The 24,336-nt window shown below is 56.0% G+C and overlaps 2 protein-coding genes across 4 annotated transcripts in view; both read left to right on the plus strand.

The window, feature by feature from the left end:
* Positions 1-13,553, plus strand: part of UHRF1 (ubiquitin like with PHD and ring finger domains 1) — a 28,977-nt gene extending 15,424 nt beyond the window's left edge. For all 3 annotated transcript variants that reach the window (XM_059159563.1, XM_059159564.1, XM_059159565.1), the window contains 12 exons: positions 2,069-2,169; positions 2,271-2,457; positions 2,789-2,912; positions 2,999-3,106; positions 3,407-3,511; positions 4,307-4,413; positions 5,609-5,771; positions 5,864-6,001; positions 7,364-7,511; positions 7,597-7,751; positions 8,734-8,838; positions 12,044-13,553. In XM_059159563.1, the coding sequence (XP_059015546.1) occupies positions 2,069-2,169; positions 2,271-2,457; positions 2,789-2,912; positions 2,999-3,106; positions 3,407-3,511; positions 4,307-4,413; positions 5,609-5,771; positions 5,864-6,001; positions 7,364-7,511; positions 7,597-7,751; positions 8,734-8,838; positions 12,044-12,190 (1,588 nt within the window). In that variant the 3' untranslated portion in view covers positions 12,191-13,553. The remainder of the gene's footprint in view (positions 1-2,068; positions 2,170-2,270; positions 2,458-2,788; positions 2,913-2,998; positions 3,107-3,406; positions 3,512-4,306; positions 4,414-5,608; positions 5,772-5,863; positions 6,002-7,363; positions 7,512-7,596; positions 7,752-8,733; positions 8,839-12,043) is intronic.
* A 6,221-nt stretch (positions 13,554-19,774) lies between these two features.
* KDM4B (lysine demethylase 4B) overlaps positions 19,775-24,336 on the plus strand; it is a 130,002-nt gene continuing 125,440 nt past the window's right edge. Inside the window, exon 1 of the mRNA XM_059159572.1 lies at positions 19,775-19,896. The gene's annotated coding sequence lies outside the window, so the exon portion shown is untranslated. The remainder of the gene's footprint in view (positions 19,897-24,336) is intronic.

Consider the following 24,336-nt stretch of genomic DNA (forward strand, 5'->3'; position numbering starts at 1 on the left):
TGCCAGCAGTGGATTCTGTGGATTTTCCTTCACAGGAGAGTGCTACCAGCCTTGTCGTACTGAGGTGACTCTCAAGCATTGATTCATTCTATCCATACATGCTTTACAATTCATTTCTTCTTTATTTCTGTCAAGTTTTTATTTATTTGAGAGAGCATGTGCAAGCATCAGGGGAGGGAGAAACAGGCTCCCCACTGAGCAGGGAGCATGATGCGGGACTGGATCCCAGGACCCTGATATCATGACCTCAGCTGAAGGCAGAGGCTTAACCAGCTGAGCCACCCAGGTGCTCCACGAGTCATTTCATTAAAGTGACTCTACCTAAACAGTTATGACAATGTTGTCACAATGTAAAGATGTCATAATTTCTTTTTTTTTTTTCTTTTTTAATTTATGTGTTCATTTTAAGTCTTTTTTAAAAAAAGATTTTATTTGTTTATTTGACAGAGATCACAAGTAGGCAGAGAGAGAGAAACAGGAGCAGGCTCCCTGCTGATCAGAGAGCCCGATGTGGGGACTTGGTCCCAGGACCCTGGGATCATGACCCGAGCCCAAGGCAGAGGCTTTAACCCACTGAGCCACCCAGGAGCCCTCATTTTAAGTCTTTATGCCTTTTTTTTTTTTTAAGATTTTATTTATTTATTTGACATAGATAGAGCACAAGTAGGCAGAGAGGCAGGCAGAGAGAGGGGGGGAAGCAGACTCCCTGCTGAGCAGAGTCCGATGGGGGGCTCGATCCCAGGACCCTGAGATCATGACCTGAGCCGAAGGCAGAGGCTTCAACCCACTGAGCCACCCAGGAGCCCCTAAGTCTTTATGCCTTAATCATAATTTTTTTTTTTAAGATTTATTTATTTATTTGACACAGACAGAGATCACAAGTAGGAAGAGAGGCAGGCAGAGAGAGAGGGAGGGAAGCAGGCTCCTTGCTGAGCAGAGAGTCCAAAGCAGGGTTCCATCCTAGGACCCTGAGATCACGACCTGAGCTAAAGGCAAGAGACTTAACCCACTGAGCCACCCAGGTGCCCCTGGTCATAATTTCTTAATGACTTATTCAGTCACTGATTTGTTTTCCAATTTCCTCACTTGTTTTTGTAACCTTTTGGCTAGTTGGGTGTACGGAGCCTGCGCAGACTTCAGTCAGCTCAATCTGTAGCACTTAAGCCACTTGCTTCTTCAGGTCTCCCGTCCTTTCCTCTTTCCCCCTTTCCTTACCAGGTTATTTATTGAGGAAGCCAGGTTGTGTGTCCCACAGACTCTCTGCCGCCTGGGTTTTGCCTTCCACGCCCTGTGGCGCCATGTCCTCTGTGCCTCTGTCCCCAGGGTTTCCCGCGAGCGGGCAGGATCGTCTGTGCCTGTGCAGCCCGGGTCCGTGGCCTCGGCCACTCATGATGTCAATCACTCAAAATATGGCGGGCTCGGGCCAAGCTGACCCGGAAGTGTAATGCACACTGGAGGTCAGGGACTTGGTGCTGGGCAGGAATGCGAAATAGCTCATTCCTAGTTCTGTCCTAGTCATCACCCGTGGAAATAGTACCTTAGGACCCGTGGAAATAGTATCAGATTACGTAAAGCCCAGCATGGATTCTGCCTGATTTTACTCGTTCAGCGTGGTGGTTGGAAAACACAGAATGACACAGGTGGCACGTGTCTGGGACTCCACTGGCTTGCCATTGGACACTGTTGGAGATGTGGGGTTGGCCCCTGGCCGTCACTTGAACCTGGAGGAGTTTTGCATTTTGATACAAGGAGACTGAGCAGACCTCACCTTTCAGTTTTGTGTATGGGGCCTTGTTTAGTCATGGCTGCCTGTTGAAAGGTTAGAAATTCTTGTCTCAAAGGCATGTGATGAAACTGGGGTTTATGCATTGTCTTGGTCTTGTCTCTGATTTAGTAGGACTTGAACCAGCAAGGGGAGAAGCTCAATGAATGTGAGAGGCCTTGATAAAACTAGATAGAACCAGAGGCGTTTTCTCTGCTCTGAGCAGCGTGGGAGGTGGCAGAGTCCTCCCTGCTGAGGCACCTTAGCTTGGCCAGCTGGAGTGTTCTAATGGCTTCTACCTCACAGGGGTGGTTCGCTCAATGACTGTCGGATCATCTTCGTGGACGAGGTGTTCAAGATCGAGCTTCCGGGCGAGGGGAGCCCCGTTGTCGAAAACCCAATGAGAAGTGAGTTCCGATCCTGTCTTTCCGTGACTCCCCCGTCGGGTGTGGGGTGGGGGCTCCCCGTCCCGACACCGCCGGAGCTGAGCCCCGCCTCCCTCGTCCAGGGAAGAGCGGGCCCTCGTGCAAGCATTGCAAGGACGACGAGAACAAGACCTGCCGGGTGTGCGCCTGTCACCTGTGCGGGGGCAAGCAGGACCCCGACAAGCAGCTCATGTGCGACGAGTGTGACATGGCTTTCCACATTTACTGCCTGTGCCCGCCCCTCAGCAGCATCCCCAAGGAGGACGAGTGGTGAGCGGACGGGCTCTTCGCTGCCCGTCGAGTTTTCCTGGGGGTGTCCGGTATCCCCAGATGAGCTTTACCTTCATTGCTGGGCAGCGCTGTGAGATGCCTGGGGGAGAGGGACGAGCGTCTGGGCGTCCAGCAGAATGTTCTAGCTCTGTGCCACCTGTCAGGGCACACGTGGCTACTGAGCACGTCCGATTGGGGATCGGGGGCGGCTGGGTTCCTGCTTAATATTCCTGAATTTAGACTGAAATGCTCTCCCTTCCCCGGACCGTGCAGGATGGCTGGGCGCGGGGGCGGGAGGCAGGGACAGGAGGTGACGTCCCTGCTGTCACAGGTACTGCCCCGAGTGTCGGAATGACGCCAGTGAGGTGGTGCTGGCGGGTGAGAAGCTGAAAGAGAGCAAGAAGAAGGCGAAGATGGCGTCAGCCACGTCCTCCTCGCAGCGGGACTGGGGCAAGGTGAGGCCGCCCCGCGCCCCGCGCCCCCACCACCCTCCTGCCCCACATGCGCTCACTCTGCTCTTCCTTTGGTCCCGGACGGACAGGGCATGGCGTGCGTGGGGCGTACCAAGGAGTGCACCATCGTCCCGTCCAACCACTACGGACCCATCCCGGGGATCCCTGTGGGCACCATGTGGAGGTTCAGAGTCCAGGTACCCCCCGACTTCCTGGGCTCTGGGGCCGGGCCCACGGGTACTGGCCTCCCAGAAGCCCCTGCGCCTGGGCAAGGACCACCCTGGGGGCAGGTGACAAGGTTGGACTTCAGGCCAGGTCCTTCCACGGTGTGGATCAGACTTGGGGCTTCTGGGGGAGGGGCTCTCGGAACAGGTGTGATTGGCTTCGGCAGAAAAGTCAGGCCGCTGGCTTTGGAAGTGGGAGCCAGAAGGGTTGGGTTGAGCTGCTCTGTACAGCCAGTCCCAAAGGTGCCATTTATCACCTGGTGGTTTGCGCAGGTCAGCGAGTCGGGGGTCCATCGACCTCATGTGGCGGGCATCCACGGCCGGAGCAACGATGGGGCTTATTCCTTGGTCCTGGCTGGGGGATATGAGGATGACGTGGTGAGTGTGGGGGGAGCTGTTCCAGATTTTTAAAAAATTATGTATAAAATAAAAATTCTATACACATAAAATTTATTCTTTCAAGTATTTCTGAATGCACAGCTCAGCGGCATGAAGCACACTCCCACTGTCGTACAGCCACCCCTATCCTCCGTCTCCAGAACTTTCCATCTCCCCACACAGAGACTCTGTCCCCATGAGGCACGGACTCCCACCCTCTGCCCCAGCCCTGGCTCCCACCGTCTCCTCTCTGCCTCTGGGGACGGGACTCCTCTGGGAGTGGGGTCCTGCAGGATGTGTCCTGGGTCTGGCTCCTCTCACTGAGCCCAGTGTCCTCAGGGTCCCTCCCCATCGTGGCAGGTGTCAGGATCCTTTCTTTTCTAAGGCTGGATCGTGTCCCGTTGTGTAGATGGACTGTACCATGTGTATCCTTCATCTCCCAATGGACAGTGGGGTTATTTCCACACTTAGCTTTTGTGAATAATGTGACTGTGGACATGGGTAGGCAAACATCTCTTCAGGGCCCGGTTTTCACTTCTTTTGGGTATAGACCCAGAAGTGGGACTGCTGGATCGGACGGTAACTTGTTTTTAATGTACTGAGGAGCCTCGGTACCGTGGTCCATCACGGCTGCGCTAGCTTGGTCTCCTTCTGCTAGCACACGGACGCCCGGGTTCTCCTCATTCTGTGTCTTTGAGGGTTGTCCTCTCGATAGGTGTGTGCGGGGTAGTTTTTGGCCAAGTCTCTCCTCTCCTGTGTCTGGAGGGCTCAGCCTGGCCTCCTTGTCTGTTTCAGGACCACGGAAACTCTTTCACGTACACAGGCAGCGGTGGTCGAGATCTTTCTGGCAACAAGCGGACTGCAGAACAGTCTTGTGACCAAAAGCTCACCAACACCAACAGGTTTGCAGAAACAGGTTTCCTTTCTTTGCTAGCAGGCTTCTGCCCTATCCTCCAGCAGCTACACGGGGAGAAGGTTGGGTCTTTTTTAGGGTGTATGGTCAGGAAGTTCAGATTCCTGTTACAAGTGTGATGGAATGTAGAGATGATGAGCTCCATTTCTTCCCTTCTGTTTGCTAAAGGCTCGTGAGTCCGTCAGATGTGTTAAAGAAAACTTTTCCCTTAGGCCTCTGTTGTAACCACTCAACTCTGCTATCACAACACAAAAGCAGCCTCAAAGCCCACATAAATGAACGTGCATGGCTGTGTTCCAATAAAACTTTATTTGCGAAACGAAGCAGCGGGCCAGAGATTGCTGACCCCAGACCACAGGATGGGGAAGGACTTTGTAAGCACAAAAAGCATTCTGACGCCAAAAGAAAAGCTGGAGATTTGATAACTTAAATATTATAAATTACATCAATAGAACCCATATGTAAAATGAAGAGGCAGACTATTTGTGGGGTGGGTGTGCTGCAAACATGACCTATGATGGTTAGGCTTTCCTATATAAAGAGCTTTGCAAATCAATAACAAAAAAACGAAGAAAAGCAAAGGACATACAGGTCATTCACAAGAAGAGTGCAGAGCACCAATGACCATGAAAAGTTAAGTTCAACTCAGGTTATCAAAGATACAATTGAAGCAGTGGCGAGGCTCCGGAGTGGTCCCGAAGGAGGTGCTGAGCCTGAGCCCTGGTCTGCCAGTCCCGGGGCCCACGTGGCCCTTGGTGCGAAGGCCCTGCCCGTGTTCGCACACCTCCATCTGTGGAACTTACTCTTGCATAGTTCTGGAGCCCAAACTCTGAATTTGAGGGGTGGGCTGGGCTGTGCTCCCTCTGACACCTCTGGAGGGGGATCCTCCCTGCTGCTTCCAGCTTCTGGTGGCCGTCGGTGGTCTCCGGTGTCCCTCCAGCCTTTGCTTCCTTCATGTGGCCTTCTCCCCCGTTCCTATACCTCCACTAACCCTTCCTTAGCAGGACACCATTTGTTGCTTTTAGGGCCACACTAGTGCCCCCTGATCTCCTCTGAGCTTGAACGCATCTGCGGTCACCCACTTTTCAAGGAAGGTCGCAGTCACAGGTTCTAGGGGTGAGAATGAGAGGCTCTCCTTTGGGTGGTTGGAGATGGGATCCAACCCACAGTGATTCTTCCCCCAGGGCGCTGGCTCTGAACTGCAGTGCCCCCATCAACGACCGCAAGGGGGCCGAGGCCAAGGACTGGCGGTCCGGGAAACCGGTGCGGGTGGTGCGCAACGTGAAAGGTCGCAAGCACAGCAAGTACGCCCCTGCTGAGGGCAACCGGTACGACGGCATCTACAAGGTGAATGGCCGCCCTCCTGCCGGCCCCGCCCTCCTGCCGGCCCCGCCCCCGCCGGCCCTGCCCCCGCCGACCTCCCCTGGGCTTCCCCACAGGTGGTGCGGTACTGGCCAGAGAAGGGCAAGTCTGGCTTCCTGGTGTGGCGCTATCTCCTGCGGAGGGATGACACTGAACCTGGCCCCTGGACGAAGGAAGGGAAGGACCGGATCAAGAAGCTGGGGCTGACCATGCAGGTGCGCCCAGGCCCAGCCCATCCGGAGCCTCCTGCCCCACAGCCCAGGCCCCACGCTGTCCTGCTCACAGCCCGGTTTTCCTGGCCAGTCACTGGGGACCGTGGGAGCTTGCCTTTTTGACCCGAAACTCGTGGGTTTCCTGTGATCTTAAATGAATTCCCAGGCACCGAGCTGGTCCCCGCCCCCCTTGCCCCCACCCAGTAGACCTAGGTGGTGGGCAGCTGGTGGTGGTGTCTTCACATTCATAATTTGAGGGTAGAGAGCCAGGCCTCCTTGTTAGACCTGTGTTCTGGGAGGAGTTTGTGCGACATCCACGTGGCCTCTGGGTTCTTCCTTTTTGCTAGGCTTCATGCCGCCTCCAGGTGCACAGGGGCAAACCCAAAAAACCAGCGGGATGTGGGGAGGAACGCTCCCCCGGAGCCCTCGCTCCCCTCCGTGCAGCAGCTAGAGCTCCCAGGGTTCCGCCGGTGTGCGGCGCGCCCTTTCTGCCCCATAATTATGGTATTTCTGTTCATTATGGCGAGTCTCTTCACAGCTGGTAACTCAGTGTGGGACTATTTAAGGAATCTTAATTGCTACTGAGAATCAGATAGCGCCTCCCCCCGGGGTCACGAAGTTGTCTCTTGCACTTGATGTGTGCACCATGGAGAATTTCAGAAGCTAAGGAACAGGGGAGAAAAATAGCCGCGGGATGGGAGCTGCCAGCCTCTGGTGGGGGTGTCAGTGACGTCACACTTGTGTTGCCGGAGACGCTGGACAGTTTCTAGATGACATGCTGGAGAAATCTCCCGTGATTGGAGGTGCCTCAGAGTCGGGGTTTTCCTCAAGTAATGCCTGTTAGACCCTGGGGGGGCCCCAGACTCCTCAAAATTGGGTTGGGAAGCCAAGGCCTTGGGGCCATGTCTTTGTAAATCCGTTCGCTGGAGGCCCAGCCACACTGGTCCATTCCCTTCTGAGCCCTGCCGGCTTCTGGGCTACCTCGGAGCTCTGAGGCTGGGAGGGCTGATGCCTGGCCCCTCGTGGGAGAGCTTGCCTACCTCTAAACGAATCAGTGAGGAGAACGATTAGACGCTCTTAGTCGCCAGATCTGACGGCGAGCATGTTCTGTTCCTGCCCTGTTCACCGCTTCGCCTCTGCCCCATCAGGTGCACGGGGCGCCCTAGCCCTCTTCTCCTTGGTACGTTGGGTGATGGGAGGCTCACTTCCCAGAGCTCCCTAGAGGCGGAGTCAGGAGGAGGAGTCCAAGTCTCGGAGGCGCCAGTGTGGGCTGGGCAGGGGGGGGAACTGTCCACGAGGGAGGGGGCAGGAAGGGGGAACGCCCCCCGCCCAGTGGTCCTCACGGCCAACTCCCTCCTCTTGTAGTACCCGGAAGGCTACCTGGAGGCCCGGGCCAGGAAGGAGAAGGAGAAAGAGAACAGCAAGAGAGAGGCCCAGGAGGACGAGGAGGAGATGGAGGAGGAGGGGACCTTCACGTCCCCCAGGAAGGGCAAGCGCAAGACCAAGTCCGGAGGTGGGTGTCTCTGCGGGCAGCCTCCCTGCGTGCGGGCCCGGCTGCCCACCTGCCCGCTCTCACCCGCTCTGTTCTGTCCCTGCAGGTGGCAGGGCTGGCGCTGGGTCCCCGGGAGGGACCCCTAAGAAGAGTAAGGTAGAGCCCTACAGCCTCACGGCCCAGCAGAGCAGCCTCATCAAGGAGGACCAGAGCAACACTAAGCTGTGGAGTGAGATCCTGAAGTCGCTCAAAGACGGGACGGTGAGTGCCTGCCACCCCCACCCCTACCTGGCCTGGACGTCCTCTCCCCTTGTCATTGTTTACGGGTGAAATAGAAAGCATTCCCCATTGCCACGTGTCTAAGCGCACAGCTCAGCGGCGGGAAGCACACTCACCCTGTCCTGTGACCACCCCATACCCTCCGTCTCCAGAACTTTCCATCTCCCCACACAGAGACTCTGTGCTCGTGAAGCACGGACTCTCCACTCCCTGTGCCACCCCTGGCTCTCACCCTCTCCTCTCCGTCTGTGTAGACGGGACTCCTCGGGGCCCTCCTGGGAGTGAGGTCCTGCAGGACGGGTCCTTCTGGGTCTGGCCACTCTCCCTGAGCTCATTGTCCTCGGGGCCCGCTCCCCTCGTGCAGGGGTCAGGGTCCCTGCCTTCTTAAGGCCGAGTAACCTTCTGGCATGGGGGCGGACCATGTTGGGTGTGTGCATTCACCTGTGGGTGGGCACTGGTGGCCACAGGCTGGCATGCACCCCTGCTGGGACCGCGGTGCTGAGCCACAGTGGGGGGCGGTGAACATCGCAGCTTCCCCGCCTCAAGCACAGTCCCCTGCATGGGACCGCTGGGTCAGGAGGTCTGTCTGTGTTCAGCATTCTGAGCTGCTGAACCAGGCCTGTCTCTTCTGGATCCTCCTCTGCCTTGAGCAGGATGCGTGACCTAGATGGGTGGCTGCCAGCTTGGTGTCCTCCGGCCACAGCCCATACCTGGGGGGAATGGGCTCTCTGTGCCTTCCTCCGGACAGACCCTTCCCACCTTGGAGTTGGCCTGTTACCTCTGGCGTCCTCTCCGGGCTCTCGGTCCTGGTCACCTTGTCTCGGGCCTTGGCCTTCGCTCCTCTGGGCTGTGTTTCTTGTCCTCACATGGGCAAGAGCTGCTTCTGGCCCCTGGAGGGTTGAGGGGCACCAGGTCCGACACTGTCACAGGGGGTTCCAGTCCGCTCTCACACGCTCTCCTCCAGTTCCAGAAGTTCCTGAGTAAAGTGGAGGAGGCGTTCCAGTGCATCTGCTGCCAGGAGCTCGTGTTCCGGCCCATCACGACCGTGTGTCAGCACAACGTGTGCAAGGTGTGGGGGCGGCCTCGGGCCGGAGCGGGGGGTGGTGTTCAGACAACACTGTCCTCCTCCTGCCCACCTCCCTGGGACCTTAAGCCACGTTGGTCCTCTGCCTGTCCCTCCAGCAGGTCATAGACTACCTGCCTTAGGAGTGGTCTCTGGTTCTCCTGTCTCCAGAACGTTCTCCCCCGGCCTCCTAGATGGCTGGGGGTCCAGGACGGGAGAGGGTGGGTGGCAGTCCTAGCTTGAGGTCTGGGTGTGACAAACATTGACTGAGCATGCCGTGGCCTGGGCTGGAGAGGTCTGAGATGTTTGGCTCTTAGAGGAGTGGGAGGGAGGGCTTCCCAGAGGAGGTGGAATCTCGAGGTGGGGGACAGAATGGCATGCACAGAAGCCTGGACAGGCATGCATATTGGAGCAGTGGGGGCCTGTAGGGGACGAGGGCTGGGAAGTAGGGCCTGGAGGGTTGTCAGTCAAGAGGGCTGGACTGGAAGAGAGAAGGGGGGTGGGGGGTTGGAGGTCGAGGTCTCCTCTGTAGCCGTGCTGATGCTGGGGTGGGTTGCGCTCTGCGGGGGTGTCCTGAGGAGCAGTGGTTCGACCCTGCCCCCTGCATCACCGGGAGGCAGAGTTGCACAGCTGGGTGTGCTGGTGAGTGGGGAAAATGGCTTTTTGGTAGTTTTCTAGTCAGGCTCGGTCTGGAGGAACTTGTGGGCAGTGCAGGCAGATAGTTGGGGCGTAATGGACTGTCCTCGCCTCGCTGAGCTGCCAGCCCCCTTTCTCGCCTTGGGGTTATCCTGGTCCAGGCTCCTGTGTCCGCTGCCTCACCAGGGCCAGGGCTCTGTGACCATCCCCCAGTGCGGCAGGTCAGGCCCTTCCCTTCTCTGTCCTCGGGCCCTGCAGCCCCGCTGCGTGGCCCAGGACAGAAGCTCCGCGTGCCCCGAGCAGGGGTTTTGTGGCCTTGGAAAGCCACCCAGGAGCCCCCGTGCCTCGTGAAGAGAAATGAGGCAACCCCTTCCTGGCCAGCCTCCGTGCCACAGTAGTCTGGGCTGGGTGCGGACAGACGGCACCCATGGCAGAGCTGGTGGGTCAGGCCACAGAAACTGCGTGGGTTGTGGGGAGTCTGGTACTGAGCGTCTCAGCAGAGCCCGCATGGGTGCCATGGAAGAAGGGGCTGCTGGCCTTTGTGTCTGTCCCTGGTCACCGCAAGAAACTCAGCCCCTGAGTGGTCACAGGCAGACGGCTTTGGCCTACGTGTCCTAGCACTTGATTTTGTTTCTACTCTACTAAAAAATTACTTGATTGTAGTAAAATACCCACAAAGTAAAAATTACTATCTTAAGTGTCTCTGAGTGTACAGCTCAGCGGTGTGAAGCACACTGACTCTGTCCAATGACCACCCGTTTCTAGAACTTTCTATCTCCCCAAACAGAGAATCTGTCCCCACAAAGCACGGACTCCCCACCCCCTGCCCCAGCTCCCATCATCTCTCTGTGGATGGGCCTCATCTGGGGACCTCCTGGGAGTGGTGTCCTGCGGGGTGAGTCATGGGTCTGGCTCCTGTTGCTGAGCCCAGTGTCCATGTCGTCGTGCAGCTGTCAGGATCCATTCCCCCACCTTTTTCTTTTCTTTTAAAGATTTTAAAGATTTCTTTGACAGAAGGAGATCACAAGTAGGCAGAGAGGCAGGCAGAGAGAGGAGGAAGCAGGCTCCCTGCTGAGCAGAGAGCCCGATGCGGGGCTTGATCCCAGGACCTTGGGATCATGACCTGAGGCAAAGGCAGAGGCTTTAACCGGCTGAGCCACCCAGGCGCCCCCCTTTTTCTTTTTTTAAAGTAGGTTCCATGCCCAGCATGGGGCTTGAACTCACAAACCTGAGATCAAGACCTGAGCTGGGACCCGAGTCTAGACATTCAACTGACTGAGCCCCCCCCCCGGCGCCCCTTCCCTTTCTTTTTAAGGGCGAATAACATTGAGGTGTGGAGATGGACACTTGGGGTGTCAGCAGTTCAGAGCCCGATTTGTGACCGTGGCCCTGAGCCTTAGTTGTGTTGAGTGGAAAGAATGGTCTTCAGTCTCTGGGATCAAGGTTGTGGACTGTTGGGAAAGGAATTGAGTTCTACAGACGGGAGCAGGAGCCACGGCCGTGCGCCGTGGTTGGGTGTGCTGTGGCTTTGGCAGGCTTTCGGCACGGTTGACCTTCACCCTGTTTCCCGATGCTGCCCTCGAGATGTGGGCACCTACCTGCCTAGTGTTTGCCAAGTGGTGGTGCCTTCCCTGTTTTCGCGAGCAGGAAGCTGGCTGTCCAGGGCTTGCCTGCCCATTCGCTCTCTAGTCCCACCTGGCTGGCTTCTCCAGCTGTGCCACGGTTGAGAATGGCATGTGAACCCAGAGGTCTGGCTCAGGGCCAGAGATCCTGCCGGCCTTTCATCCTGTCCTGTCACTGGCACAGGTTTATTGAGCACGTAGTATGTGGCAGGGTCGGCAAGCCCGCTGCAAGTGGTGGGGGTGTCTGGCCTGTTTCACATAAGGACATTGTTAGGGGGGCGCCTGGGTGGCTTATTGGGTTAAAGCCTCTGCCTTCGGCTCAGGTCATGGTCTCAGGGTCCTGGGATGGAGCCCCACATGGGGCTCTCTGCTCAGCAGGGAGCCTGCCTCCTCCTCTCTCTCTGCCTGCCTCTCTGCCTGCTTCTCTGCCTGCTTGTGATCTCTGTCTGTCAAATAAATAAAATCTTCAAAAGAAAAAGAAAAAAAGGATGTTGTTAGGACGAGGTGATTCCAGAAGGTGGAAGGTGCCACTTCGAGACAAGTAGGGCGAAGGCTGCTTCTGACACTCCAGGGTCACCTGGGAAGGGCCCTCCGAGGAGGTGACTTGAGCCGAGGCATGAGTGATAGGAGAGCCAGAGGACAAACTGTTAGGTGGCACAAGCTACGCGTGCCAAGGACTGGAGGTCAGGATGCGCTTGGGGCCTGCGAGGAGCCCCAGGGAGGCCAGCCTGGAAGTAGAAAGTGAGACCCAGGGTCGGGGGAGAGGGGCCTCTGGACTCCGCAATGGTGGCTGTTGTTCGCCCCGTACCTGGGGGACGTGGGGTCAGTGGTTGCCACTTGCCCAGTGCCCTGGGGGACGTGGGATTGGGGGTTGTCGCTTGGGGGACAGTGGGACAGTGACTGCGGGGGACAGTGGGACAGGGACTGTGTTCTCACCCCGCACTCTCCTGCAGGACTGCCTGGACAGATCCTTCCGGGCCCAGGTGTTCAGCTGCCCGGCATGCCGCTACGACCTTGGCCGGAGCTACGCCATGCAGGTGAACCAGCCGCTGCAGGCCGCCCTCAACCAGCTCTTCCCCGGCTATGGCAATGGCCGATGATCCTCGAGCACTTCTTGCCGGCAGTTTTTAAAAAAACGTGTCACAGGGGTCTCCGCCCCCTATTTTGTTCTTAGTGGGCTTAACTTAAACAGGTAGATTCTTCTCCACTCCCTTAAAAAGCCTTGTCTTCCTGGTTGTCTCGTTTTGTTTTTTCTTTTTGAACCTATAAATTTTCAGGAGTTTGTATTGCGGCTCAGAGAAAGCAAGTTGGACTTCTCAGTGTTTTATTTGGGTTTAAAAAAAAAAAAACAAAAACAAAAACCAAGCCTGCAGTTCATCAGCAAAATAAAAAAATGGAATTTTTTTCTGAAGATGGAATTAGAAAACCGCCTTGGCGCGATGGCTGCTTCTGTCCCCAGCACCAAGCTCCCAGAAGTGCCCGCCGCCGCCGAGCAAGAAGGCTCCCGGCCGCCTGGAACAATCTTTCCAAGGTGTGTGGCTCTGGCCCCTGCAGCTGAAAAGGAGCACATCTCCCTGACCGCGTTTTGCCGCCCAAAATCCAGCAACGGCGGTGCCCAGTAGTGGCCCTGCTGTCCCCCGCCGGGAAGAGGAGAGGTCCCCGGCCGACGGGTTTGAACGCCTGTCCCGAAGCCATGCCTCCTAGTCTGCTTCTGTGTTGTGGCCCTGCACGCAGAGCCCTCTGCCCGGGTGTGCGGGGGGCTGGGGGACCGGGGCTGTTGATGCCGGGGCTGGGCGCGTGGCCAAGGGCCAGCCTGCCTACGGCACCACAGAAGCACACGTTCGAAGCCATGTTCAAGTGCCTTGGGGTCTTTCTTTTGTTGTAAACGTGGGGCTCTCTTTTAGCACTGAATTGTTGAAAATGCCAGCCAGATTCTGCAAACTGGGGTTAGCCAGTACTTCCTGATTCTGGGTGAGTGTTTGGGGGGTGATTTCATTTCTATGGATCCTTTCAACTGACTGGTCAGCTCACTAACCGAGAATTTTAAGAGGGGGATTTTTTAAAGTACTTTTTTGAATGAAATTTTTTTGTAGTTATTGTATATGTACCAAGAAAGCTATAACTTAGGGTTTGGTTGTGTTTTTTGCTTTTGGTTCTTTTTTTTTTTTTTTTTTTTCCTTTTTTGGTTTTGTACTTTTTGGGGAATGATTTGTTGAATTTTATTTTTTCCTAACTTTACCAAAGTTTGCAGCTTTTACCTCAATAGAACAGGAATATTTTAAATCCCATAACTGCAGACAGACCGGAGTGATACCGTTTTAAAAGTTTTTCTTTCCTACTTGTTATTAGGTTTGTTAATGTGTTAGGAAGAAATGACAAAATCCCGTGTAGGCTTTTTCTAAAAAGTTCAATGTTCTTTGTCCAGATTTTAGATTCTCAGAATAAATGCCTTTTACAGATGTACCGGGTTGTGTCTTCTGTTCACAAGTCGTTCTGGGGCCCACCAGGCAGGTGCGGCTCTGTCCCCTGCTCGCGGGCAGCATCAGGCCCACTCAGGACAGGACAGATTGAAGACGTGATGTCATGCCACAGCCCTAAGTGTCACTCAGGAGGCGTCCAGCATTGACCTTTACCGGCCAAGGGCCAAACCCAACCTTCCAGCTTGGAGCCAGGGGTCCCTTAATGCTCGCCAAGGGAGTGGCACTGTCCCCACTTTTAACATTTGAGGAAACAGACAGCCCCCAATCTCCATTGCGAGATCGGCTTGAATCAGCAACCGGGGGATGTGTGGGCACCAAGGGTGTTGGCGGGGTGAGTCCCGACAATGTGAAATGCTGGTTTGGGCAGAGTTCCGAGGCCAAGAGGGAGGCCCGTTTAACGGTGGGCTCCAGGGAAGGGAGCGGCTGCATTCACCGACATGATTTTTCACATCAACCTGTTGCCCACACCTTTTACTGCCGGTGAAGTAACGATACGGGCAGGACTGAGTTCACAGTAAGGAGAAAGTTCTGCCTCTCTGGGTCCTTTAACATGTGTCAAGTGTGCCCTTGAAAGCCTCCTGGGGGCGAGCGGGGCTGCTTCGTGGGGTGGATGAGAATGTTCTAGGTTTGCTGATGGCTGCGCGCATCTGGGGATGTACCAGAGTCCTTTGAGTTGTGCCCTTCTTGAATGAGCCAGTTGTACCGTAGACAATTCTGTCTCAAGGAAACGTCAAGTGCGAACGGGAAATAAAAACGGGAAGGGTGCCCAGCTATGACAAGCGGAGGAAATGCCACCAATGTCCCCAGGCAGGCCCTCACCTGGGGACAGAACACACGGAGGTGGGTTGCTTGTTGAGACTGGGCTTTTTGGATGTTTCATTTGGAGAGTTAAGAACAATGTGACTTAAAATGAGCAAAACCCAGAAGGGCATTTTTGCCATTGCTATGCAGAAAAACATTTCAACGTTAGGGCATGTTTCTTTTTATAATAGGGTTTGGGTTTTGTTTTTTTTTTTTTTAATTGTCATGTAACAGCTTTATTGAAAGATACTTCACCGGGTCCTAAAATTCACCCTTTTAAAGTGTTCAGTTAACCGGTTTTTAGTATATTCAGAGTTGTGCAACCATCACCTCTAGTTGTAGAACATTCTCATCACCCTAAAAAGAAACCCCATCCCCATCAGCCCCCTCTCCCAGCCACTCCCCCAGACCCCAGCCCCTTCAAGCCCTACCTTTGCGTGGATGAACCTGTTCTGGACATTTCATGCTGAAATCACACGCTGTGTGGCCTGTGTCTGGTTTCCTCCCTGTGTCCATGTTTTACTCCTTTTAAAGGCTGAATAATATACCATCAGATGGATTAACCACCTTTTCATTTGTTTATTTTTTAAGATTTTATTTATTTGAGAGGGAGAGCAGGAGCAGAAGGAGAGGGAGAAGCAGACTCTGTTACTGAGCAGGGAGCCTGATGCGGGGCTCGATCCCAGGACTCTGAGATCAAGACCGGAGCCGAAGGCAGCCCTTTAACCGACAGAGCCCCCCAGGTGCCCCTGGATTAACTGCCTTTTTAAACCCACCCAGCTGGGGAGCCTAGGTTGCTCAGTGGGTTAAAAACTCTGCCTTCAGCTCTGGTATGATCCCAGGGTCCTGGGGTTGAGCCCCACATTGGGCGCTGTGCTTAGCAGGGAGCCTGCTTCCCCCTCTCTCTGCCTGCCTCTCTGCCTACTTGTGATATCTGTCCAATAGATAAATAAAATCTTTAAAAATAACTAACTAAATAAATCCACCCAGCTGATTTTTTTTTTAAGATTTTTTTAATGTATTTATTTGACAGAGATCACAAGTAGATGGAGAGGCAAGCAGAGAGAGAGAGGGAAGCAGGCTCCCTGTTGAGCAGAGAACCCGATGTGGGACTCGATCCCAGGACCCTGAGATCATGACCTGAGCCGAAGGCAGCGGCTTAACCCACTGAGCCACCCAGGCGCCCTGCAGCTGATTTTTTGATGTACAGCATGCTCCATCTTTTCCTCCACTCCAGGTTTTTTTTTTTTCCCCAAGATATTATTTCTTTATTTGACAGATATCGAGACAGGGACTACAAACAGGGAGTGGGAGAGGAAGAAACAGGCTTCCCACAGAGCAGGGAGCATGATGTGGGGCTCGATCCTAGGACCCTGGGATTGTGACCTGAGCCGAAGGCAGATGCTTAAGGACTGAGATACCCAGGTGCCCCCACTCCAGGTTATAAAATTGGTTCACCTGGTCAGGCTTTCTTTACACCTGTTGCGCACCTGTATGCCCGGCACCACGGTGCTCAGTCTCAACGGAGCCCTCTAACACAGTTTTGACTCCTAGCCATTATGCAGTTGAGAGGAGGGGAACTGGCTCACCTAGGTCTGTGGCACAGCCACGGCACTTACACAGGTGTATACAAATTTAGACACAAGGTGAGGACAGTGCTGTTATACATACTGCCCTGGGCTGGTTTTCTATTCATTTCAGTTCATTTTGTAAGTGACTAACGCTTTAGGAAACAAACATGAGGTGTGGGCTGGTGTGCGTATGTTTGTGTGTGTGCGCTCAAAAACGGGAAACCGGGGGCACCCGGGTGGCTCAGTGGGTTGAGCCTCTGCCTTCGGCTCAGGTCATGATCCCAGGGTCCTGGGATTGAGCCCCACATCGGGCTCTCTGCCCCACGGGGAGCCTGCTTCCCCCCCAAACCCCTGCCTGCCTCTCTGCCTACATGTGATCTTTGTCAAATAAATAAAATCTTTGGGAAAAAAAAGATTAAAAAAGAAATAGGAAACCTACTACATGTATGGCTAGTGATATGTACTTGGAGTGAAATGGACGGTCAGGATTCCTCTTCCACAGGCGCCTGTGGGGCTCAGTTGGTTGAGTGTCTGACCCTTGATCTGAGTTCCGGTCTTGATCTCAGGGTCATGGGCTCAAGCCCAGAGTCGGGCTTTATACCCAGGGAGGAATCTACTTAAAAGTAACTAAATAAAAGAATTCCTCCATGTATACTTCTAAAAATGCATTTTTATTTTTTATTTTATTTATTTATTTTTTAAGATTTTATTTATTTATTCGACAGACAGAGATCACAAGCAGGCAGAGAGGCAGGCAGAGAGAGAGGAAGGGAAGCAGGCCCCAGAGAGCCTGATTCAGGGCTCGATCCCAGGACCCGGGGATCATGACCTGAGCCGAAGGCAGAGGCTTTAACCCATTAAGCACCCAGGTGCCCCTAAAAATGCATTTTTAAAGCACATAGGAGTTTACCTTTCCAAGCATCTCTATGCATTGGACTGGCCTGTCTGGGAGAGGAGGCTCAATTCAGCACCTTGCCCATATGGGGAAGGTGGTGACCAGTTAGAAATGAGCTGGCTCTGGGCGACCTGGTGACTTGGTGAGTTGAACGAGACTCTTGGTTTCAGCTCTCAGGGTGGTGAGAGTGAGCCCCAGGTCCGGCTTCGTGTGGAGTCTGCTTGACAAATACTCTCTCCTCCCTCTGCCCCTTCCCCTGGCTCATTCTCTCCCTTTCTCTGCCCCCTCCTTAAAATAAATAAAATCTTCAAAAACAAAGTGAGCTGGCCCTGGACTGCTCGAGGCTTGTTCAGGGAGGGGTACTAGCCCTCCCAGTCCCAGCCTTTCATTAGATTTGTACCAGTCTGCAAAGACCTGGAGAAAACCCAATTGATTTATCCTCCAGAGAGTTTGCCCATTTGAAAATCCTGTGTCCTTTCTACTTTGCATAGGACCTTTTATAACTAAATGGCAACGCTTGTACTTTTTCCCTAACATTCTTTTTAAAATTTTTATTTATTTTTATTTTTTAAAAAGATTTTATTTTTTTATTTGACAGAGATCACAAGTAGGCAGAGAGGCAAGCAGAGAGAGAGGGGGAAGCAGGCTCCCCGCTGAGCAGAGAACCCGATGAGGGGCTCGATCCTAGGACCCCGGGATCATGACCGGAGTCAAAAACAGAGGCTTTAACCTACTGAGCCACCCAGGTGCCCCTTCCCTAACATTCTATCATGCAAACTTTCAAACAGAAAAGTTGAATTGAAATAAACAGCCACTCTCTGGATTCTACAATTGGTGTTTTATTTTATTTTTTTAAAAGATTTTATTTATTTTTTTTGACAGACAGAGATCACAGGTAGGCAGAAAGGCAGGCAGGGAGAGAGAGAGGGAAGCAGGCTCCCTGCTGAGCAGAGAGCCCGATGCAGGGCTCGATCCCAGGACACCGAGATCATGACCTGAGCTGAGGGCAGAGTCTTAACCCACTGAGCCACCCAGGCACCTCTGGATTCTACAATTGTTAATGTACAATTTTTACACAAGAGATGGCATTTTTTAAAAAAAAGAAGTATCCCCAGAGAAAATAAGAAAGTTGATACCTATTTAGGTGCTCCAATTAAAAAAAAAAATTTTTTTTTTTTTTCTTTGAGTCTCTGTTCTCCAAATACCTGGAACTGACCGTCTTACAGGAGAGCAAAAGGCCTGTGTTTTTTTTTTTTTTTTTTTGGGGGGGGGGACCCTCCATTGTTGTACCTCAGATACTGTGTTACCGTGATCAAAGGACATTTGTCTTTCCCACTGGTTAGGGAGTTCCTTGGGGGCAGATGCTCTTTCCCATTTTTAAAGTTAAATTTTAACTATAGGAGGAGTCTATGAATATGGTCCCACGAGAACGGACAATCTCCCTGAGCAGATTCAAGTCCCCACCGACTACGTTTTCTCCTGGTGTGGCTCTCTCCTCTCTCCAAAGATTTCCTTTTCCTTCTGCCCGGGTGACCTTTCTCTGTGCATTGTCCCAGATGCGAACTCTTGGAGACCATATGACCCGGGACCCCGTGTGTCTTCTCCCTAAGGTAGGTTAGTGGACACCGAATTCTGAACCATGTTGCAGCTTGCTCACGAAAGTGTGTAGGGGATCATTCCAGGGCACTGCGTGGAGACCGCCCTCTTGTTAAACTGCTCCACAGTTGGAAGTGCTGCGGAGTGTCCCGTGCCCCAAATTACGGGGCTGGTACCCTGTAGATGCGTGTGGACAGCGACACCTTGGGCGCTGAAGACGGGACCTCCGCGGGGGTTGTTCAGGGTGCCTGACCTCCTGGGGGCGGTTTACGGTGTGGGTGCATTGATGTCACTGGGAAACGCCCGGCTGCCAGTTCACACGACTGCCCGCGAGCTACCCGCGATGCACCCCACTGTTGCCTACTGCACAAGCAGTGATGATGAAGCCACCTGCTCGAGCCCTGTGTGTGCGGCGTCCCGCTCATTCTCGCAACGTCTCTTGGGGAGGGGCCGGGGGGGTCGGTGAGCGTGTGCCTGTGTGTCACCATCTCACCCACTTCCTGGGGGAAACTGAGGCCCAGCCAGGTTCCAGTGAGGTGTGGGGCCCAGGTGAGCTTGGAACCTTGGTGTTAGGGAACTCGGGAGAGCGCACCGAACTACCCGGTGGGCCTTGAGGCTTTGCAAAGGTTGGTTGATCGCGATGGAAATAAATTTGGCTTTTTGGGGGGCAGACGAGGGACGCTTGCCGCGTGACTTTTTATTTCTCCAGCTCTTCGTTCTCCTTCCTGTTTTGCAGAACGGGTTGCTCGGGAGCTGCTTCCCACGTCAGGACTTAAGGAACTGGGGCTCTCTGCGTCCGAGTTCCGGCCACGGGTCTCGAACCCCTTCCCCGTCCCTCTCGGCCCGGGTGCTGATGTTGTGCTGGGTCTCACGTACTCAGTCGCAGCCTGATAAGCGGGGCGGGGCCCGGGCCCTGATTGGCATTCGCCTCAGCCAGTCCGCGCCTCGGGCTCACCCCGTAAGCCAATGCTCACTTGTCCCCGTGCGGTCGTTGGGCGGTCCCCGAGGCGCCCTTGTCAATCCGAGGCCCAGCCGCCGTCGGGTTGGTAGCGGCTGTCTTGGCTGGCGTGCGCCGCTTCCAATGAAAACGGAGCCGGTCACCGGGCACGTGGGTGGGCGCCGGCGTGTCCCGGCCGCTCAGCCAATGGGGACTTGAGGCCAGCGCCGGCGCCCGCCCAATCGAGGCGCGCGGGGGGCGGGCCGTGCGATGTTGATGGGCCCGGCGGAGGGGAGGGGCGGAGCTGTCAGCGGTAGCCAATGGGCGTGCGGGCGTGGGCTCGGGGCCCAATGGGAGCCAGGGCGGAGCTGGCTCGCGGCCTCATAAGCCCCGCCCGGGGCGCTCGCGGAGGGCTCGGCCGCCAGCGACCGAGCGGGGCCCGGCCCGAGCGGGGCCTGGGGGTGCGACGCCGAGGGCGGGGGAGCGCGCGCCGCTGCTCCGGACCGGGCCGCGCGCGCCGCCTCAGGTGAGCCCGCGGGGAGGCGGCCGCCGCGTCGGAGCTCGGGCCCTGCCGCCGCCGCCGCCACCGCCGCCGCCGCCGCCGCCGCCGCCCCCGCGCCGCGCCCCGGGCTGCGGGCGGGCGCCCGGGACGCGAGGCCCAGGCCTCGGGCGCGGCCTGCTCGGGCCGCGGCCGCCGCGCTTTGTCCCGGCCCGCGAGGCGGTTGGGGGCGTTAACCGCCCGGCCCGGGGGCGCCCGCCGGGCCTCGGGCGGGGGCGGCGCGGCCGGACAATGGCGGGGCCGGGGGCGGGAGGCGGGGGCGTCCGGCCCGGGCCCGGGGGCGCGCGCGGGGGCTGGGCCGGGGCGTCCCCGCCGGCTCTGCACAAAAGATGACAGCGTGGGTGGCCCGGCCCGGCCGGCCCTGCCCGGCTGGGCCCTTCTCTTTTATTATTCACAACAATCCTGATAATTAAAAAAAAATGAAGAACGAGGCAGAGACCGAGAGCTCGCGAGCGCGAGGGAGCGGGCGATCCCAGGCCCCGGCTGGCCCCTGCCTGCGTTTCCGCCCCTTGGGCTCCCGGCGGGGTCACCGGGGCGCTGCCCGGCCCGGCCGCGGCCCCCGACACGGCCGTCGCTGCACCCCACCCCCCGCCCCGAGACAGCCCCCCGCGCCCTCGCGGCTTCCCAACTCGCTTCCTATCTCCCCGCCCCCTCCAATAAGCGTGCAGTCTGGATTTTTAAAATGATTATTAAAATACGTGTCCACTTGGTGGGCACCTCGCAGCTTCCCGACGCGTCCCCTCAGTGCCTCCCCCTCGCAGCCCCATCGCCATCCCAGAGACCCCCTTCTCTGGAGCAGTCGGTTGTGGAGTCGCTCCCGCCGCGACCCCGGTGGGAGCTGGGGGACGGATTCATTCTGCAAGGGACCTGCCCCTCAGCGTGCGGGGGCCCGAGTCCGCGCCCAGGGGGCACGGTGACACCAGGTGGAATGGGGTGCGTGTCCACCTGAGCGCCGTGGATGGTTTTGCCGGGCGATTGTCCTCCCCCTGGGGTCGGGGGAGGCGTGGACTGCGCTTCCGTGTGTCCCATCTGTTTTGGGCCGGGGGTGTGGGGGGGATGCTTTTGTGTTAATAATTCAGGTGCATCTGGGGAACTGTTTCCCGAGTTATGAAACTAGTGAGAAGGTGGTTCTGTTGGGTGGAATCCAGTGATCCTGCCGTGTGCAGAGTGTGTTCTGGTCGGTGTGTCTCTCTCTGTCAGCTGCTTTTATTCAGCAAGTTCCCTCGGGCCCCACGGGGTGCTGGCTCGGTCTTGGGGTCGGAGGATAGTGAGATGCAGTCAAGGCTTGGGGGCCCTGCCCCACCCCTCTGCCTCAACAGCCATTTAGGTGCTTGTCCCCAGGCTGGAGAAAGCCCCTAAAACGGGTTCATTAGATGACTGGACGGGCTTCTATCGCTGCCATCCGAGAGCTAATGACTCCCCTAATTCTCAAATAATAGCTTCCTTATGAGGCTCCGGGAGGGTTTGTCAACTCGCTGGTCAGCCTTTTCTCGCCGCCTCTGCAAGAGCTGCGGTCGGCCTCTCCCATCTTTGCAGCCTGGTGTGTGGAACCCTGAAGGACAGAGTGTGAAAGTCGAGGAGTCAACTTGTGATTATGGGAGTCGAGGGTTTCTGAAACTTGCTGGCCCTCTTTCCGGGTTTCTGATTGGATGCTGGGTGAATCTCGGTGTTCCTCCGTTTGTGCTGGGGACACTGCGCCGGTCAGGCTGCCCTGCCCTGGGGGACGTCACTGCTGGGGAGCACAGGGGGTGGTCCCACGGAGGGGGGGTGGCCCAGGGGCGCCCAGGTGTGGCCATGCTTGCATGCACGTCCGGTGTCAGTCGCCGCCCGTGCGTCTGTGTGCACACTGATGGGAGTGTGTAGCTTTTGAGACTCGAAATACCTACAGGTCTTGGAACAATTGATTTTCTCCCATTTTCGGATCCTTTCCTTGTTGGGGGTGGCCTGCTAAGGAGATTGTGGCCTGCTGGTGCCGAAAGGTAGTGCTGATTGGTCATTTAGGACCTCGCCCGGCCTTTGTTGTACTTTTCCTCAGTCCCTGTGCCATCCTGCAGGAGCCCTCTGGGGTGGTCAGCCCCCTCCCCTTCCCTCGCCCCACCCCTGCCGCTCTGTCAGTGCTTGATCCCTGTGCTGCTGCCTCTGCCCTCCCATGCCCCACCCCCTTCCCCTGGAGGGGCTCAGCCATCTGTTCTGGCTTCTGTGTGACACCTGTGAGAAGGCGGGGGTGGTGGGGAGCGATGGAGCGCTGGGACAGGTTATAGAGAATTGCTGACTTGAGGGGCCTCGGTTCTCATGGGGGGCAAGGGAGAGGTGAGGGTCCTAGGGTGTGAATCCCACCATCTGTGGGGGTCTGGTTCAGGGGATGGGTGGTTGGTGCTGGACTGAGACCCTGGCAGATGAGCCTTTTGAGTGGCCTCCTTCCTGGGCTGTGGAAGCGTGGTGTGGGGTTCAGAGCTCTGTGACCTTGGGCCAGTCACTTGCTCAGGAACAAAGTTAGGGGGTTCATGAAGCCTTCCTAAGTTGGGGGGCGGGGTGAAAAGCGAATGACCTGCTTGCAAAGGGCATGACTGTGGAGGGCCGCACAGACCTGCTGGGTTACCCCTGTGCCTTCACCCACAGCCTCGGCGGCCAGGGCTCCTGGCTCTGCTCCAGAGATTGGCTCTGGGGGCTGCCCCCAGGGGCCTCTGTGCCCCAGCTCTTTCCTGCCCTGCCCTGGTGAGGATGCTGGGCAGCAGATGCCAGGGCTGAACCTGGACTCCGTTCTGACCTGCTGTTCGTGGCCGTGTCCCTGGATTCCTGTCCCCGGCTCCGTTCCCCATACAGGCTTCCAAGTGTGAGGGACCAGGGTTCACATCCCTCCCCCGGACCACATTACGTCCCTTCTCTGGGCCTCGGATTCCTCACCTGTAAAATGGGTGCAGTGAGAACGTATGCTGGGTCGTTGTGGGGGATCAGAGGGGATGAGAAGCACTGAATGCTTTGTGTGGCCCCGGAAGCTGGGAGCCGGACACGGTTGATTACTGGTGTGTGGCATCAGCTCCTGTCAGCGGCTCCCTCAGCCTGTCCACATTCAGTCGGCTTGTCCTCCCTGGGACTGCCCTGGGCACTGTAGGATACTGAGCGGCATCCCTGGCCCCGCCCACTTGATCCCAGGAGCACGCCCACACCCCCAGTGTGACAACCACAAATGTCCTCAGACATTGCCCAGCGTGCTGGGGCGGGTGGGGGGGGGCACAGTTACCCTCGAAGGAGATCCTGTCACTTAACCTTTAATCCTGCAGCAGCCTGCTATTTGGCTGTGACCCTGCTCTCCCTCAAGTTCTGGTGTCCCTTGTCCCCTTCCTCCCCTCTGTCCTTGAATAGGGAGGGGCTTGTGTTTGCAAACAGTGTCTGGCCAAACTCAGCCTGGCCGTCCCAGTCCTTAGTCCTTCCCGGCTGGGCTGTCGCTCTGCCTCTCTGGGGCCCTTCCCAGCCTGCAGCTTCCCCTTCAGGAGAGGAGGGCACCCATGGACTTGCCCGTGTCGCCTGGTGGGCGTGGCCTCACCCCAAGCCTGCCTGGGTGCCCTGCCGAGGCTGGCTTCCACCTGTCACCATAGCCCCCCCACCATATCCCTTCCTGTCACTTTGCTTAACAGTTCTCTTTACATTGACTCGGAGGTGACTCACTTCTTTAATCTTGCCTTCTCCCAAGCAGTAATGTCCATGAAGTCGTGGCTCCGTTCATATGCTGGTTGCAGACCCTTTGATCCAGTGAAATGGATTTAACTCTGATATTTAAAAAAAATAGGTTTGTGTCACCGCAGTAGGAAGGCCCGAGTGGGTTGATGAATTGATTTTGTTGTTGGATGAGTTGGTTTTTGAGTTTCCTCCTCCACTTTGACTTGGCCTGTTCTGGGAGCAGCTTGCTGGTTAGATAAGGTGTTGCCACGGGTGTGTCACTTTCCACTCCTGCTTCCTCAAGGAGCTTTTAGAAGCTCTAAAAGTGGTCAGGCTCTACTCAGAATGCTCCAGTAGCTTCCTCATGTTCCTGGGAAAAATCGGGAGAGCCCTTCCCATGGGCTCTGTGCTCTGTCCTCTGTTGCCTGTCCTTTCTCCTTGCCCTACTGTTCCCCCATCCTGCACCTCGGACATAACCAGTTGCCCTGCCCGCTCTTCCCTGCCCTGCCTCAGGGCCCTTGCACTGGCTTTCCCCTCACTCTTCTTGTCAGCTGACTCCTTGTCTCTTCCCGTCTTCGCTCAGAGGCCATCCCTGGCCACGCTGCCTAAACTCCCCCTTCCAGCCTCTGTCTCTCCCCATCCTGCCTTTTCTTCTTCGTGTTCAGCGCTGCCGTAAACACATAAGTTAATCTGTTTATATATTTATTGTCTGTCTCATCCAGGAGAACAGAAGTTCTTTCTGTAAAGGGT

This window comes from Mustela lutreola, chromosome 2 (assembly GCF_030435805.1).
Source record: "Mustela lutreola isolate mMusLut2 chromosome 2, mMusLut2.pri, whole genome shotgun sequence".
In the NCBI taxonomy this organism is placed as follows: domain Eukaryota; kingdom Metazoa; phylum Chordata; class Mammalia; order Carnivora; family Mustelidae; genus Mustela; species Mustela lutreola.